The 18,473-nt window shown below is 53.6% G+C and overlaps 1 protein-coding gene across 1 annotated transcript; it reads left to right on the top strand.

Annotated features, from left to right (window-relative positions):
- Nucleotides 1-3,142: 3,142 nt before the first annotated feature.
- On the top strand, nucleotides 3,143-7,448 carry MUC3A (mucin 3A, cell surface associated). Its single transcript, XM_012638881.1, has 11 exons — nucleotides 3,143-3,173; nucleotides 3,317-3,514; nucleotides 3,602-3,790; nucleotides 4,514-4,629; nucleotides 4,745-4,803; nucleotides 5,382-5,530; nucleotides 5,915-5,980; nucleotides 6,316-6,478; nucleotides 6,850-6,941; nucleotides 7,172-7,224; nucleotides 7,376-7,448. The coding sequence occupies exons 1-11, from the start codon at nucleotides 3,143-3,145 to the stop codon at nucleotides 7,418-7,420; spliced, it is 1,161 nt and encodes a 386-aa protein (XP_012494335.1). The 3' UTR covers nucleotides 7,421-7,448.
- The last annotated feature ends 11,025 nt before the right edge of the window (nucleotides 7,449-18,473 follow it).

The raw sequence follows: 18,473 nt of genomic DNA, 5'->3' as shown, positions 1-18,473 counted from the left end.
TCCCAGTACCTCAGCAACTACCACCAATATCATCCCATCTTCTCCAACCATCCAGAATACAGAAACCACATCGCTTCTTAGCACAACCCCGACCACAACTCCCACTGTGAGAACTACTCTCACAAGTACTGAGAACTTTCCGGCAAGTTCTCTCACTACAGGAATTCCAGCCACATCTGCATTCCCCTCTTCATCGACTGCCAGCACCATTCCCACGGAGAGTGTCTCCTCAACTCTGGCCACCATCCACACACCCCACACAACAGCTGGATCCATCCCCACACTCGCCACCACTGGCACACTCACAACACCCACAACTATGGAAACACCTCCGTCCACTGTGGCACCCACAGCGACAGGCCCGTCGACCCTCACCAGTCCCAGAGCCACATCCACTGGGAAAACCTCGCTGACTCTCATCACCGATGTTTCCATGCATTCTCTCAAGACAGATATTTCTTATGCTCCCTTTGTCACTTTTTCCACCACTCTCACAAACACAGTGGTTTCAGGGACGACAACCAGCTCTCCTCCCACAACCACCAATGTTTTAACATCACCCACCAGTAGGATTGCATCTTCTACACCGGTTCCAAGCACAGAAGCAGTCACCAGGGGGACCACGGAGACCTTCACCACCCCTCTGTCTACCTTGCTGACCACACACCCTACTACCAACAGCAGGTCTACACCTGCATCTGAGACCACCTACCCCAACCTTCCCACTAGCCCTGTCACACACTCCACGACTGACATCACCTATCTGACCACTTTGGCAGATACATCATCCCCACCGACCCCTCTCACACCCTCCTCTCCTTCCCTTGACACCACAGGGACACTCAAGACTGCTACCACAGACTTGGTAAGAACAGTCACTCTGTCCACCCCACACAGCACACCCAGCTTCCCTTCCTCAGACATCTACTCCACAGTCAGCACGTCCACCACTGTCATCACCTCACCTCCCAGTACTGGGGGGACCCTGGTGACTTCCACAACTGTGACCCCATCTGCTGTGAGTACAGACATGCCTACCCCAACACTGACAACTATCACCCCCTCATCTGTGGGCATCACAGGTTCATTCACTACGTTGACAGACCTCACCTCAACACCCGCTCATCCCAGTACCTCAGCAACCTTCACAAAGGTCATCCCATCTTCTCCAACCGTCCAGAATATAGAAGTCACATCCCTTGTTAGCACGACCCCGACCACAACTCCCACTGTGAGAACTACTCTCATAAGTACTGAGAACTTTCCGACAAGTTCTCTCACTACAGGCATTCCAGTCACATCTGCATTCCCCTCTTCATCGACTGGCAGCACCACTCCCACAGAGAGTGTCTCCTCAACTCCAGCAACCACCCACACACCCCACACAACAGCTGGATCCATTCCCACACTCGCTGCCACCAACACACTCACAACATCCACAACTATGGAAACACCTCCGTCCACTGTGGCACCCACAGCGACAGGCCCGTCGACCTTCACCAGCCCCAGAGCCACATCCACTGGGAAAACCTCGCTGACTCCCACCACCGATGTTTCCACAGAATCTCTCAAGGTGGATATTACTTCTGCTCCCCCTGTGACTTTTTCAACCACTCTCACAAACACAGTGACTTCAGGGACAACCACCAGCTCTCCTCCCACAACCACCAATGTTTTAACATCACCCACCAGTAGGATTGCATCTTCTACACATGTCCCAAGCACAGAACCTGTCATCAGTGGGACCACGGAGATCTTCACCACCCCTCTGTCTACCTTGCTGACCATACACCCTACTACCAACAGTAGGTCTACAGCTACATCTGAGACCACCTACCCCAACCTTCCCACTAGCCTTGTCACATACTCCACGACTGACATCACCTCTACGACCACTATGACAGGTACATCTTTCAGTCTCACTTCTGTCATAGCCTCCTCTCCCTCTCCCCCAACCACAGAAACAGCCAGGACAGGTGCCACCGAGTTGATAACAACAGTCACCCTCACCACCCCACACAGTGTTTCCAGCTTCAATTCCTCAAACATCTACACCACAGTCAGCACGTCCACCAGTGCCATCACCTCACCTACCACTATTGCGGGCACCCTGGTCACCTCCACGACCATGACCCCTTCTGCTCTGAGTTCAGACATCCCTACCCCAACACTGACAACCATCACTGTGGGGCCCACTGATTTGTTGACTACAACTAGAGAACTCACTTCAACACCCCTTGGTCTCAGTACATCAGCCACCCACACAAATACCATTCCATCTTCCCCCACTGTCCAGCACACAGAGTCAACATCCCTTGTGAGCACAACCTCTGCCCCCAGGCCCACTTGGAGAACAAGTATTGCAGTCACACCTGACACCTCACTGTCAAGCCATACACCTCCCATATTGACATCTAATATAGGGACTCAGACATCTCAGGCACCCACCACTCTTGCCCTTGGAAGCACAGATTCCTCCATGTCCTCCGTTCACACTATTACTCCATCAACCGATGTCAGCACCATCATGTCAACGTCACATGTCCATAGTGCAAGTACACATTTGTTCACTCTGAAAACTTCTCTTTCAACCCCCTCCATGCAAACTTCACTCACATCTACAAGCGAGTTCACTAGTGCATCTCTTACCAGGATGAGTACATCTACAAATGCAATAACCACGTCTTTCAGTACGATCATCTTTTCTTCGATACCCACCATAATAATGTCCTCTTCTCTGTCCTCCACCAGCACAAGGACAGTGCTCACCACTACCTTTCACTCTCTTCCTTCCTCCCCACACGTGTCCAGTACAGAAAATCTAGGCTCTTCTTCTGTCCCAGCTTTTCCTATTCTGTCTTCCTCTGCAACTACCAGAACTTCTCCTACCATCTCCTCTGTGACCACAGCTCCCACTGAAACAACCCCCTTTTCTTATATTTCTCTTCCTTCCACTACACCCTATCCAGAAACTATAACCATCACCCTAGTCCCTACCTCTCCCACAACTCCGTGTGTTGAAATGGGTCCTAGCAGTGAAGTTACTTCTCCTCTCACCACCCCGTTATCCGTCTTCCCCTTTACTACTGAAATGGTCACCTCTCCTAGTTCCACCAGTATGAGAACTGCCCTTCCTACAAACATGGGCACTTCTATTCCCATGGCTCTGGAAAGTGAGCCTACCATCATCCCAACTAATGGCACAGGGACCGTTCCCATGAGCCCAGTTTTGATGAGCACCCACACGCCCACCGGTGAGACCTGGCTGAGCACCAGCTTGGCAACCACCCCACGCATGCCTGGTCTCACCATGAAGCCACACAGTCCAACTGCCATGATGACATCAAGCAAGTTGACACACCCCACCCCACCAACCACGAGGACTTCAGCGACACCGGTGCCTACCACCCAGACTCCCACCGCCCTTACGTCACCCAAGACAACTTCAACCACTACTCAGACGACCACACAGACAAGGCTGACCACTATCCCAGGTTGGACCTCCTGCCTCCCTGTCCCCTCTCCTCCCTCCCCTGCTAAATTCCTGTGTCACCAGGGTCAGGCTCTATCCTGAACTTCCCTTTCTTCCTGTGCTTCCCAGGCACCTGTGACAATGGTGGCATCTGGGAACAAAGCCTGTGTCTTTGCCTCCCGGGGTACTCTGGGGACCGCTGTCAGTTCCAGGAGATCAGGTGCCAGAATGGGGGTACATGGGATGGCCTCAAGTGTCAGTGCCCCAGCACCTTCTATGGTTCCCGCTGTGAGTTTGCTGTGGAACAGATAGACCTAGGTGAGTTGCCAGAGCCACGCCCTCTGCACTTCCTCCTGGAGGTGCCATCGATGCTCCCTGGGTCCAGCTGTGTGGCCTGGAGGCATCCATGCCATTTTGCCTAATCCTTCCATTCCTGCCGTCTCTCTCATGCTGTCCACTGCCTCATATCATGCCTCCTCTCCATCATTCAGGAGGCGACTGGGACCACACTCCCTCCTGGGGCCTCTTCCTTAGAGGAGGAGGTCTGGGCTGTTTGGAGCTGTATTCATGTCCAATGGCCTTTCTCTCCCACTGCTAAGGACCCTTGTGTTTACAAGGGCCCACTCAGATAGTTGACATTAATTTTCTCATTTTAAGGTCAGCTGATTAGCAAGCTAATTCCATCTGCCTCCTTGATTCTCCCTTGACGTGCGGTATCACATATCCACAGGTTTGGGGGACCAGGACATAGACAACTTTGAAGGCCATTATTCTACCCACCACGGGGCAGGCAGGGAAGGACCGCAGCCTGACTGCAGAACGTCCTGTGTACTGTATACTGACTGCAGTCCATCCTGACTTCTTTCCCTCATTCCCGGACAATGCATCCCTGAATTCCTCTTCTGTCCCTGCTGCTGTGTAGTTAGTCCTCAGGGACCATGGAAGGGGCAGTGGGAGTTGCCCATGGGGCGGGATGGTGGCGGTGGTGATATCAGACAGGGGCAGATGTGCAGTGACCAGGGCTGTGCATGCTGTGTGCAGACAAAGTGGACGCTGAAGTGGGCATGGAGGTGTCTGTCGACCAGGTGTTCTCTCCGGACCTCAATGACAACACTTCTAAGGCCTATAGGGATTTCAGCAACACTTTCCGGAATCAGGTGAGGAGAAGGGGAGGGGAACTTAAGGGTCCTCCCCTGGATGTAGGCTTGGGCCCCTGGGTGCCCTCAGGCCTGCAGGTTCAGATACAAGCCCAGGGGATCCTTGGCATTTCAGATGCAGAAGATTTACCAAAACGTGCAGGGGTTCAAGGATGTGCAGATCCTGTCTCTGAGGTAGGAGACTCTTCTGGGGATGTGGAGGCAGTGTCAGGCGGGGGAAAGGCGTGCAAAGGAGGCTAGAGAATCCACCCCTTGCTTCTGGAATTGTCAGATTTCGTAGAGATGGGTGGAGAGAGTATGCAAGGGCATCACTCCATGGGTAGCTTTGTGATCATTTTCTGGGCCCATTTCTCCCTGGTGGGGGAGAGTGGCACCCTCCTCTTCAGCACCCTGGAAGGAGAGAGGTTGTAGGGACATGTGGGGAGGTGGTGTCTGGACTGGTGATGTGGCCTCCCTCTGGCTGGCCTCTGCTCTGCTGGGTGGGTCAGCATGAGAGAGGGGCAGACAGCCCGGGAGGCTTGGTTGGTGGCAGCTTGATGCAACACGAAGTGAAAGTCAATTACTCCTTGCCCTGCCTTCCCAGGCCGACCAAGTCAGGGATGCTGGCAGCCCCTTCTGAAAAGGATGTGTCTGGCATCCCACCTCATGACCTTTGCCCCCTTCCCATGCCCTAGTGGTTGGTCCTGGAGGTGCCCCTCCAAGAACCTATGTGCCCCAGGCCTGGGCCCCCTCTAAGGCCCTTGACCCCTCAGGAGTGGCAGCATCGTGGTGGACTACCTGGTCCTGCTGGAGCTGTCCTTCAGCCCCCAGCTGGACAGCGAGTATGAGAAGGTGAAAACGGCCCTGAAAGAGCAGCTTCAGAATGCCAGCCAGGATGGGGACAGCTGCCACAGCAAACAAAGTGAGCACAGCTGGAAGGAGGGTCGGGCTGGGGCTCCAGCTCAGTCAGGGGCCTTCCGGGCTCAGGCGCAGCCCCGTGGTAGCTCTGGCAGGTTGGGAGAAGGGGCACAGGTCCACACACAAGGGGGCCAAGGCTGGGCTAGAGTGGGTCTCACCAGGACTTGGTGCTGAGAAAGAGACCCCCTGACAATTATGCACAGCGTTTCCAGGATGGATGCAGACCCCTGTGATTGGGGGAGATGAGGGGGGCAGTAGGAGTCTTCCCTGCGATGCCTCCACAGCCCCCACACTGAGAGAGCCCTCCAGTCCCCCACCCCCGTACTGCTTCCTGGCCCTAGCCCTGTTACCAGACCGGGTCATCCCATCTGCGTCCCTGTCCCCACAGCCCTGTGTTTTAAGCCTGACTCCATCAAGGTGAACAACAACACCAGGACAGAGCTGTCCCCGGAAGGTGAGGGTGGCAAAAGGCTGAGTGGCCTCAGGCAGCCATAGCCCCTCCCACCAGGGACAGGGGGTGGGGAGGAGCCCCTTTGGGGGAGGCAAGCGATGTGGCCCAGGGCTGTCCTTCCTGGCCCTCGCTAGCGGTTTCCACTGGAGGACCCGCAGGGACCGTGAGGAGAGGATGAGGGCCTTCCTCTCATCTAATCCCAGGGTCTACCCCACGACACTCACTCTCGGAAATGTAGTCCTCCCCATGCGTTTTCAGAGTGGCCATTCTCAGGCCCCTAAGTAGGATGGATGAGGTCCCAGTCTCTCTGCAACCCTCCTCCCCCTCACCACCCCCAGCCATCTGCCGCCGCGCCGCACCCAAGGGCTATGAGGAGTTCTACTTCCCCTTGGTGGAGGTGAACCAGCTCCGCTGTGTCACCAAATGCACGTCGGGCGCGGACGGCGCCATCGACTGCAACCAGGGCCAGTGCATCGTGGAGAGGAGCGGTCCCGCGTGCCGGTGAGGCCCCGCCCCTGCGCGGGAGCCCCGCCTACAACCCCGCCCTCGGCCCCTTGCCCCGCCCCGCGCTCGGACCCAGCGGGGAGGTGCTGAGGCTCTGAGGCCTGCGCGCGCCCCCAGGTGCTTCTCCACTGACGAGCTCTGGTTGTCCGGCCCGCGCTGCGAGGTCGCCATCCGCTGGAGGGCGCTGATCGGGGGCCTGGCGGGGGCCGCGGCGCTGCTGCTGCTGCTACTGCTAGCGCTGGGCGTCGTGCTGGCGCGCTTCCGTAGGAGGGGCGGCCGCCGCAGCAGGTGAGCACGCGGGGGGGCGCGGGGCGGCAAAGGGTCTCAGTCGGGGCGGCCCTGTCTCACCGCGCGGCGGCCCCACCTAGGTCCTGGGAGGAGGACAGGAAGTGGCTCGAGATCTGGGATGAGGACAACGTGGGTACTTTTTCAAACATGGGCTTCGAGGACATCAAGAAAGGTGAATCCTGCCTCTTGGGGAAGCGGGTAGGGGTTTCCTGGGGCACTGCGAGAACCGACGAGTTCCTCGTGCTAGGGGGTTTGTGTCCATGCTTCCCATCCCCCGCGCCCCTCCTGCGGAGGTCAGGAGGGTAGGAGCGGGCTCCTGGGCCCTGAGGCCTGGCCTTCCTCACGTTCCCCCACCCCTCTCCCTTCCCTGTCCTCCCCTCTGCTCCTCTTTTCTCTCTCTAGTCAAGGATGAAAACTTCCATGTGGCCTTGGAGAACGTGGACACCAATATCGGGGTGAGAGGGCTAAGGGGAGACCTAAGGAGCTCTCCTGGCTCCAGTTCCGGATTCTCTCCCTGACCCCCACCAGGGCAGGGGCTGGGCTAGGATCAGGAGGTTGTGGCCCTACCCGCCAAGCTGGTGGCTCCCTGTTCCCACTCTGTGGCAGGTGCACATCCAGAGACCTGAGGTGACCTCGTCATCCTCATTGTGAGCCCTGCCCAGGATGGAACCATCTGCACTGCGTCCATTTCAAGAGCCGGCCCAAAGACTTCCGCAGCCCAGACTCCTGGTGTCCTTGGGTAAAATGAGACTGTTCCCCTGAATTCCATCCTTCTCCCAACTTAGCCAAAACCCACCTGGAGACCCAGTTCACACCCAGACTCTTCCCCTGTGGGGCTTTGGGCAAGTCAGTGACTTCTCCCAGCCTCGGTTTCCTCACCTGTAGAATGGGTACAACACGCTTGTCTCGATACCTCCTAGTTATTGTGAAAACCACATAGGCTTGCTCGATTAATTCTCTGCCCCGGTCCCCATGTTCCCATTGGCTCTCTCAGCTCCCCCAGTCCTCATGTCCTGTGCCCGGTCTCAGGCCCACCCTCTCCTAACTCCTTGCTCTTATTTCTTACATTGTCTACCCTTCTGAGCCCACTCCTTAGTCAGTGCCCCCTTCCCCTTCCTGTTCCCTCAGCCCCAGCACTAAATCCTCCCTCCTCCCCATACCCATCCCTAGTGAGGTATCAACACTCTCTGTGTCTTGGACTCCCCCAGGCCCCAGCCCCCATTGTGAGGCTCTGCTCCTTCCCCTCACCCCCAAGGGCCCTCGATCCCTGTGGGTGGGGGGAGGGCGTGAGTTTGCCCAGGTCCCTGAGAGGGGAAGTGGGGCCCTGAGCCCTGGAAGCCCCCTCAGTCCTCCCTCCTCCTTCCTCAACCCTCCCTCCTCTCTCGCCTACCGCTGCCTTTTTCCCATCGCCTCCACCTTCCCCTCCTCCCCCCTCTCCCTGGTGTCACCCCCATCTCTGCAGTAACCTCTGAGCCCCAAGCCCTGAACCTCCTTTGCCAGGAAGGTCTGCTCTGGGAACAAGAGGTCGGCAAGTCCCCATTCTCCATGTGAACACAATATAGCACTTTTTGTAAAAGAAGCTGCTCTCTCTCTCTCTCTCCTTTTCACCCCCAGTGGACCCTACTAGTTGGAGAACAGGGACTTCTGGGTGAGGGAGGAGGGAGGGGTCTGTGAGCAGCCCTCGGGGGCCATGACTGTCCTCATGGGAAACATAGGATTGGGGGGAACCATTTTGTTAGGGAGTGGGTGGGTACAGGGCCCCTTGGGAGCTTAGGGCTGGGGCTTTGGGAAGAATTGGACCCTTGGTGCTGGGTCAGGGAGGTAGGTGGGGCTGCCCGAGCCAGTGGCCTACTGTGAGGATGGGCCTCCCCAAACACCTTGAGCCCCCCAAGCCCTGATTGCAAGCATGCACTCGCAGCAAGGCCTGTCTGCTCTGGGGCGGGCCCTCCTGGTCGCTGTGGGTAACTGACCAGCTAAGGAGGGTCAGGAATAATTTGTGTCCTTGGCTCTTTGGGTGGGGGTTTGGGAGAGGCCCCTGCAACCTTTGCCCTAGGCAGGGACTGGCCATGGCCTTTCCTCACCTCTTTCTGGCCAGAGGTGGGGACCAGTACCATAAAGTCTCAGGTGTGAGTAGGCACCCCGCCTAGGAGAAGGGCTGGGGGTTGGGCCCCGGGGAAAGCACTGGAAATTTGGAAGGGGCCTTCTGGGCTGGGTGGTGGGGAAGAAAGGCTGGACAAAAGAGAGGCTTCTGTGGGGCAGGGGTGAGGTTCCTTCATGTGCCCTGGCCTCTGGCTGACTGCCCCTCCCTCCATGGCCCCCTCTCCCTGGCGGTCCTTGGCCCCCGCCCCTTGGCAACAATTGCTCACTGTCACACCTGTGGCCTCTGTCCCTCCCTCTGGCCCTGCCCCACTGTGGCTCTGGCTTCCGCTGAAGAGACCCTGGCTCAGGGCAGTCAGTGCTCCAGCAGTCAGAGGGGAGGAGGTCCACAGGCTGTCCTTTGTCACCACTCCCCGTAGTCACCATAAACCACCCACTTCATGCCATCACCTCACTGCCACCCTGGGCCAGGCACTGTCCTTCTTCAAGGCAAAGGTCTCCGGGGTACCTTTTTATAGCTGATCCCTTCTTGGGAGGCTCTCACTTCTTCGTCCCTCCTGACGAGGGAAGACGGTGCTGCCAGGGCCCCTCCCGGGAGATGCTGGTGACCTGGATCCTGCTGCTGGCTCTCCGGCTCTGGGTATCTGCCACCACCTTTCCTGCAACAACACATGCACAGAGTGAGTGCGCCTGGGCTGGCACTGGGGGGCTGGTGGGGGACTGGCCTCCTTGCCTCCCTTTGCAAGGAAGGTGGCTGCCAAAAGGCTGGAGATTGTGCTGTGACCTCATCCTGCCTTTGGGGTCCTACAGGGGTTACTCTGGAGGCCTGCGGGTGCCTGTGGTTGTGCAGGTCACAGCCCCGCACACAGCTCCAGCCTCAGGGCGAGGGGCCACTGAAATCCACCCCTCCTGCTCCCCAGGCTCCCCCAGAGGACAAGGGGCTTTTCATCACATAGACGGTGGTCTCTGCCTGCCCTCATCCTCGGGGCTGCATCCGAGGGCCAGGTCTTCCCAGGTCACAGAAGCACTCACAGCACAGGCTGCTGTCCCAGTGGCGGGGAGGAGTCCCGGGATGTCTGTCAGCTTTGCCCCTCAACCTGGGGGAGCCCCTCTAGTTAGAAATGACTGAGGGTCTGAAGGAGGGGACACAGGCTTGGGGTCCTTGTCGAGCCTCTCGTGGCCATGTCTGGGAAGTGACCGGGTACAGGCCAATTCCCCTCAGGCATGGAGGAGCCCCAGGGAAGGGGTGGGCAGGGGTGAGGGGTGGTAGGAGAGGGAGACCTTGAGTTGGAGCCCAGGGGGTGGTTGGGGAGGGGCAGGGGAGTTGGAGTGGGGGTCTCTGGAGCCTGGTGGGGTGCCCATGAGGTAACCCAAGAGGCAAGCTCAGCCACCCAGTCAGGAACTTGGCCTTCCCTGCCCCGAGAGACCTCCTCCCCTGGCCCAGACATGCGAAGGGGAGCTGACGGGACAGGAGTGAGGACTGGAGTGACGAACTGTGTGGGTTTCGGGACATTATGAGAGTACGTCAATAACAGATTCCCTTTAAGGAAATGTCTTGAGAGTAGGAAGCTGTGAGTGGGGGGATCGATGTTAGGGGGGACCCTCCCCACCCCTGCTGGCCAGGCCTGGCCTTGCTGGTCCTGGGAGCTCTCTCCAGCCAGGTGACCTGAGGGGACAGTGGTGGTGGTGATGCTGACGATGGAGGCATTGCTCTGTGGGTCCAGCCATGCCTTAGAGACAGCCACCAGCAGCCAAAGGCCCCGTCTCTAAGGTGCTTATAATCGCACGGAAAAGATAACACAGGTGAATCCGTTAGTGCGCAAAAGAGTGAGGAAAACACCTACCTACGGTCAGTGCAGAGAGCAGAGGAGGGGGTGAGGCCAGGCAAGCAGGGCCCTTCTGGAGGGCTCTGGAAGGTCTGACAGTGACCCCTGTACCCCACCCACTGAGGACTGCGCCATTTATAAAGCCATTTCACAGCGTGTAGCTGATAGGATTCTCACGGGGAGAATTGTGTAAGGAAGTCAGGACAGAGGAAATGAGGGCTCAGAGAGGGTGGGTGACTTGCCTGGGTCCGCTCAGCTGATAATTAGCATGACTGCCCTTTGACACTGGGTTTGTGGGGGGTCCACCCTCCTTCTGGAGGACCTCAGTCTTCTCTAGTCCCCTCACCGCCCAACAGGCCTATATTCTGGGTCCTTGGGGGAACAGTTCAGATGTCAGGTCAGAGACCACCGGCGGCATCTATAGCTTTCTTTCCTTCCTACTGTCTGCACCCTCTTCTGGGTACGCTAGTTCAGGCTAAGGACTGATGTGGGTTTGGACAAGCAGACAGTAGGGTGAAGGAAGACCACCCTGAGAAGGCAGGAAAAACATTTCCACGACTGCGCAGGGAGCTAGGGCATAGGAATGCCCTGGAAGGTGAGGGCCACGTGCCAGGTGGAGGGAGAGGTTGGGTGGAGAAAGCGCGGTGGTGCTGGTGTGCTTGTGGGTGTCCGGAGCAGGGAAACTGAGCTGAAACTTTTAGACACCAGAGGAACGTCAGTAGGCTGAGCAGGGCTGGGGACGCAGCATCGGAGAGGCCTGCGGAGAGGCCCCGAGAGCCGTCCTAGAAGGAGGACATTGAGGGCTTAGCTGGGAACCCAACTCCCCTGGAAATGGAGGCTCCACTTGATGGTGGGCTGTGGGGGCAACAAGACGGCCAGCCCAGCAGGCTGTATTGACTGGGAGGGCAGGAGCCACTATTTGGTGGATGACAGTGGCTCCAGTTGGGACTGTTGAGCTTGGGGTGACTGTGGAGTTTCTGAGCGGAGCTGTCCTGGAGGCCTGTGGCTCAGGGAAGGGCCTCCGGGAATACGGGGACAGTCTAGAATTCTACATTCACCATGTGCTGCAAGGGGGACAAAGACCACAAAATGCCAGAAAAATGCCAGGGATCAAACGAGGACTGGAACCTGTATCCTGTTTTGTGTACATGAAGTTTCAATGTGTTCACAAGGGAGAGGGACAAAGTGTCTGTCCCAAAGGGCGGGGGCAGGGGCTGGAAGGGACCAGAGTTCTTGAGCCTGGAAAGGTGAAGGTGGAGATGGAAATGCGCACCCTCTATAAAATTGGGAAGAGTGTGGTAAATGTGAGAACAGATTTATTTACAATAGACAAGGGGGCAACCTTTGAAACACACGTGATGTTTCCAAATGACGTTTTAATGGCTTTAGAGCAATTAAAAGGAAGTGCTGTTTTTTTTTACAGAAAGTAATAAAGTTACTCATTCAGCAAACAGCTGGGCAGGTGCTCTGGAAGAGGCATGATGAGCAAACAGTTTATAGTGTTGTCATGGGGACGTGCAGAAAGAGCCACAGCCCAATCTGGTGCTGAAGCTACAAGAGGGGCCCAGAGCTGAAGGGAGGCAGAGGGGACCTCAGAGGCTACGAGGAGTGGGGGCATTAGAGTTTAGTGGCTGTTGAGAAGCAGTACAGGAAGTATTAATAGATGCTCAAAGGCTTTAGACAAATTCAGAACTGACAAAGCCATACATAGCTATGAAGAGAACTGGAATATTGATAAACATATTCCCTGGGGAGCCACAGTGACCCAGGAGTCTGGGCATGATATTAATAATACAATCGGCAGTTGTTCATTGAGGGTCTGCTATGTGCTGGACACTGTTCTAAGTATCTATTATCTCATTTAACTTTTACAACAACCCTAAGAAGAAGGTTCTGTTACTGATTTCTGTTTTTATACATGGGGAAACTGAGGCACAGAGCTGGTAAATAATTTGCTCAAGGTCTCCTATTCATTACTGGGAAAAGTCAGGACTTGAACTCAAGCCTTCTGGCTCCAGAAGCCACATTCTTTATCACTTGCTATAATTGGGATGCCTATTTGTGTTAGTTTCCTATGGCTGCTACAACAAATAACCACAAACTTGGTGGCTTAATGCGACAGAAATTTATTCTCTTACAGTGTGGAAGCCTGAACATCAAGGTTGTCATTAGCGCCACACTCCCTTCAAAGGCTCTAGGGGAAGATCCTTCCATGCTTCTTCCAGCTTCTGGTAGCTGCCAGCATTGCTTGGCTTGTGGCAGCGTCACTCTGATCTCTTCCTTGTCTTCATATGTCTTCTTCCTTGTGCATCCAATCTCCTCTTTTGTCTTACGAGGACACCAGCATTTGGATTTAGGGCCCATCCTTAATCTGATCTAGAGATCCTGAACTTAATTACATCTGCAAAGGCCCCGATTTCCAAATAAGGTCACATTCACAGGTACTAGGGGTGAGGACTTGGAGATATCTTTTGGGGAGACACAGTTCAACCCACTCCACCAAGCTTCAGTGGCAACCAGGTGGCTCTCACTTTAGGGAGGCAGTGGCACTGCCTGCTGGCATAGAAGGTCAGGAAGCCCCTCCACTCACTGTGGGTGTGTGTGGAGAGAGGGGAGAGCCAGCGTGGCCCCAGTCCCGTCTCACTGCAACTCTGCCAAGCATGAATGACCTTTCAGGAAAGGAAACAGACCCAGGCCACTGAGCTCATGCGTGGCAAGGCTGAATGCCTACCCAGGACTGGGTGACTGCAGTTCATCCCAGTGCCCATGTAAGATTGGAGAATATTCTAGAATGAGCGGGGTAGTCAGGGCGGGCATCATGTACCCCCATTTTCCAGGGGGAGATGGAAGTTCAGAGAGGTTCACTGGCTTTCGCAAGGTCACACAGCTGTGTAGAGGCTGATCTTGGAGACACGTTGGGGCTCCCACTCCGCACCTCATGGGGGCTGCCAACACAGCCACGGCCTCTTGGGCAGGGGTGGGGGGCGGTGGCTGCTGGGGACCCCCCTGACTGATTTCACCACAGGCAGAAATGTGTTTTGGGGGTGGTAGGAGGGGACAGTCTCATAGCTCGGGGACGGTCTTCAGATTTGTGCCTGCGGTGCTTTCTAACGCTCTTCCCCAAGAATGCGACAATGTGAAAGATTTGCCTGACAAACCTGCTGCCTTAAATAATAATTGTTTTAAAGAAACATCCAAATACATGTAGAATGAAGATACAATAAAAAACTACAAACGGGGCCTTGCGCGGTGGCTCACACCTGTAATCCTAGCACTCTGGGAGGCTGAGGCGGGAGGATCGCTTGAGCTTAGGAGTTTGAGACTAGCCTGAGCAAGAGTGAGACCCTGTCTCTACTATAAATAGAAAGAAATTAGCCAAACAACTAAATATAGAAAAAAAAAATTGGCCGGGCACGGTGGCATGTGCCTGTAGTCCCAGCTACCTGGGAGACTGAGGCAGGAGGATCGCTTGAGCCCAGGAGTTTGAGGTTGCTGTCAGCTAGGCTGACGCCACGGCACTCTAGCCCAGGTAACAGAGTGAGACTCTGTCTCAAAAAAACAAACAAACAAAAAACTATAAACGGGACAAGAAAGTACTCTACTTAATACTACGTTGTAACTTTTAGACAGAACAAGAAAGTACCAAACTTTACATGTTTAGTAGGAGAGCTGTCTGGCATCTTTAATGACCCAGATGCAACGTGAGGGAATAGGTAAATTTTTTAAAGTGTTTTGATCACGAAGATCTGGGGAATACCAGCTTGGCAAACATTAATAGTGAGTGATTTTCCCTGGTTTCTCCAAGACTGCATATACATTGTTTTCTTTTTTTCTTTCTTTCTTTCTTTTTTTTTTTGAGACAGGGTCTCACTCTGTTGTCCCAGCTAGAGTGCAGTAGTGTGATCATAACTCAATGCAACCTCAAACTCCTGGGCTCAAGCCGTCCTCCTGTCTCAGCCTCCCCAGTAGCTGGGACTACAGATGCATGTCATGGCACCCAGCTAATTTTTCTTTTTATAGAGACAGGGTCTTGCTGTTGCTCAGGCTGGTCTCGAACTCCTGGCCTCAAGCGATCCTCCCACTTTGGCCTCCCAAAGTGCTGGGATTACAGATGTGAGCCCCCACGCCAGGCCATTTATTGTGTTTTAAAAATTATAAAATGGGCCAGGTGCAGTGGCTCATACCTGTAATCCTAGCACTCTGGGAGGCCGAGGCGGGAGGATCACTTGAGGTCAGGAGTTAGAGACCAGCCTGAGCAAGAGTGAGACCGTGTCTCTACTAAAAAATAGAAAGAAATTATCTGGACAGCTAAAATTATATAGAAAAAATTAGCTGGGCATGATGGTGCATGCCTGTAGTCCCAGCTACTCGGGAGGCTGAGGTAGAAGGATCGCTTGAGCCCAGGAGTTTGACGTTGCTGTGAGCTAGGCTGACGCCATGGCACTCTAGCCCGGGCAACAGAGCGAGACTCTCTCAAGAAAAAAAAAAAATTATAAAATGAAGGCATATTTTTTGTGAAACATTAAGAAAATATAGACAAACAAAAAGAAGAAAATCTCCCTTAACCTTACCGGTCAGATAAACATTGTTAACATTTTGGTTTATTTCCGAGTGTGTATTTAGATTTGTTCTATGGGCAGTTTATATTTTAATGGCTGATTGTGATTCTGTTCTATGGACTACCACAGTCATCTAACCAATCCCCTGTTTGTCTATTCTTGGACATGTTTACCCCAGTTTTCCATTAGAATAGATAATGATGCAGTAAACATTTTGTATACAATTTTTTTTTATATCTACATCAGATTTTTTTGAGATCCGTCACAAGAAATGGCATCATTAAAATGGTATGACTATTCCCGTGGTCCCTGGGGCATATTTTCAAATTATCCTCTAGAACTGTGATACCAAATCCACGTCCATTGACGTCACATGAGAATGCCCCAACCAACACCAGCTATTATTGTCATCTAACATTGTATTGGGGTGATTTGATAGGTAAAAAATAAATAGTATCTTGCTTTGTTTTGAATTTCTTTGCTTCCTGGTAAAGTGTATTTACTTTTTACTTCTCATAGACTGGTTGGCCATTTGAGTTTCTTTGAAGAAGAAATGTGCTTTTCCTTTGCCTGGTTTCCTCGTGGAGCACTCTGACCCTGGAGGTTGACCTTGGGAGGGAAGCCTCATCTCTGCTCTCGCACATCTTTTGGGGACACCGTTGCCCCCGGAATCCTGGGCTGAGAGGGATGTGAACCTATTCACCAGGGCACTGTTCCCTTGTCCCTCCTGCAGAGAACGCAAAGCCATGGTGTGGAGGAGCTTGCCTGCCCGCAGGACGGGGGTGGCAGAGCCGAAACCTTTAGCTTGGGGCTCCCACTTAGATGGTGAGCAGGGAAGATCTGGGAAGAAGGACTGTTAGGAGGGGGTGGTGCCTTGGGAACTGAAGCAGATGAAAGATTCTAGGAAAAGGAAGGGCAGCTCGATGAGATGGACCGAAATTCGGTCACTCAGAGCTCAGTGTGACCCAGGAGGGCAATTGTCATGGAGATGTGGGTGGTTAAGGTCAGATCAAATAGTAACAAAATGGAGAAAATAGTATGAGTCCAGAAATAAAGACAAAAAAGAGCAGATATGTCCAGAGCAGTCCCCTCCATTCCACAGAGCGTCCCTGTCTTCTTTGGGTCCCCTGGTGGCCCACCGTGTCACTGCTGTGGCCCCTTAGTGCAGCCTCCATGACACAGCTTCCAAGGCACGGCGGCGATCACAGCTTTTTGCTGGATGCTCTTCACTGCTGCTCAGTCAAGTCCAAACCCCATTTCCAGGCTGGGTTCATGCCCACCTTCCCAGCTTCCCTCAGCCCCACTTGAAATATGCAGCGAGCACTTATTCGCCTCCGAACCTCCGCACATGCTGTTCCCTGCCTTGAGATCCTTTCCTTCCTCTGCTTAACTCCCTGAACACTTTTCTGCTGCTAAAAGTAAAAGCCATCTTTAGAATGTGCTTGAATTCTATCTTATAAGCGCAGTGACTTGGGGAGGTATTTAACCTCAGAACCTGGATGCATGGGTAAAACAGAAACAGCAACGTCTACCTTGCAGGGTTGTCGTGAAGGTATGCTCGGTAACTAAGAGAAAGTGTCTGGTAGACTTTGCAGTGTTCACTGGCTCATGTACTGAAGACTTCGCTGAGCATCGCCCTTGGTGGGCTGAACAGGGCAGAGAGGTTCTCTACTCTCAGAGTTTACAGCCGCGAGGCAAAGGCATCCCACGGGCAGTCACAGAATCCCGGAGCTCCAATTGCAGTAGGTCTGGTGATAGGGCGAGTGTGGGGGTCCAACTGGTAGCCAGTAAATGCTGGTTGTCCCCACCCCTCTTTGTTCTCTGTGAGTCAGGGTGACGATCGTAAACTGCCTTTATATGCCTTTTCATTGTTTGACTTGTGATGAGCGTATTCTACTTTTATAACTAAAAAAATCCAGTAAAATTTATGGGTAAACCCAAGAAACTCCTTTTTTTAAAAGAAGAAGGAAAAAATAATGGGTTAGGTATTACCTCTTCCTTGAAGCCTTCCTCAGCAAGAGGCCAAGGGAGTGGCTACCCCCTGTGGACTCCTGCCCTACCCTTGGGGAGGACTCTGTGCCCACTCATTGTACTGCCACACACCCTGCCCTCTCTAAGGGGTCCGCTATATGCCATCCTGGAGAATTCCTAAGAACCCCTAAGCGGATGGCACTATCGACACCTATTCCGTCCATATATGATCTAATTAATCTCATAGGTAGGTTGAAGAGGAGCCAGGGATTATATTCCCATCTCACATAGGAAAGTGGAGTCCTACATGTCCAGCCACACTCTCTAAGTGGCACAGAGAAGACGGAGTTGGCCTTCCAGTCCCCGGGCTGAGCCTAATGCTCTTACTCCTACATAGCTGTAGCCTGCTGAGTGGACAGTGGGACAAGGGTGCAGGAGGCACCCCCTAAACAGGCCGTGAGGGCTATGGGACGGCGAGCTAGAGGTGGCAGTACCCCAGCTAGGGTGGCCGGCACTTGTGTATGTCAATGCTTCTGGAGAGAAAGGACAGAGACAGAATTTTCTGTGGCAATGGGTGACTGCATTAGCTTTCCTGTTGCGCCTGGGTTGGTGGCAACCCTGGTAAGAGGTTAGAGGGGAGTCACATACAAAGGATAAGGAAGAGAGATTGGTCAGACTAAGTAAAAGCCACATGACACAGGATAAGTGTGTGATCTGCAAATCACAGAGTGGAAAGAACAGAGGAATGTGCACAGGCCGTTTGCGTGAGTAAAAACTTCTACTCAGCTTGATGCCAGAGACCCGAGTAAATGCACGTGTCCCAGAGTCCCTAGGGAAGAATGTGCAAGAAATATTGACACAAGTTTATAAATATGGTTATAGACAACCACACAGATTTGTCAAAACTGGCAGCCATACTATTAAGAAATCAGGTCAAAAATCACAATTAACACCCAGGAAATTATGTAGTGACACTTTATCCACTAGACAAACTACTAAATTCCACAGAACAGAAAAATATGTATGCACCAAAAAAGGATATTAACTCAAGACCACAAGTTGACCTGACACTTGCTGTAGCCTTCAAAATCAGAGTTGAGCTGTGATACTGTGGATTGAGGAATTATCTCACGGCTTAGCTGCCATGGGACTGAATGCAAACAAACATGAGGACAAATTCATAAACCATACCACAATCCCAATTTCTCTCAACCCACAGGTGGATCAGGAATACCAGATACAACTTCAACA

This window comes from Propithecus coquereli, unplaced genomic scaffold (assembly GCF_000956105.1).
Source record: "Propithecus coquereli isolate 6110/MARCELLA unplaced genomic scaffold, Pcoq_1.0 Scaffold137, whole genome shotgun sequence".
Taxonomy (NCBI): Eukaryota; Metazoa; Chordata; class Mammalia; order Primates; family Indriidae; genus Propithecus; species Propithecus coquereli.
Note: the sequence above shows the minus strand (reverse complement) of the source record. Positions and strands in the feature narration are given on the sequence as shown.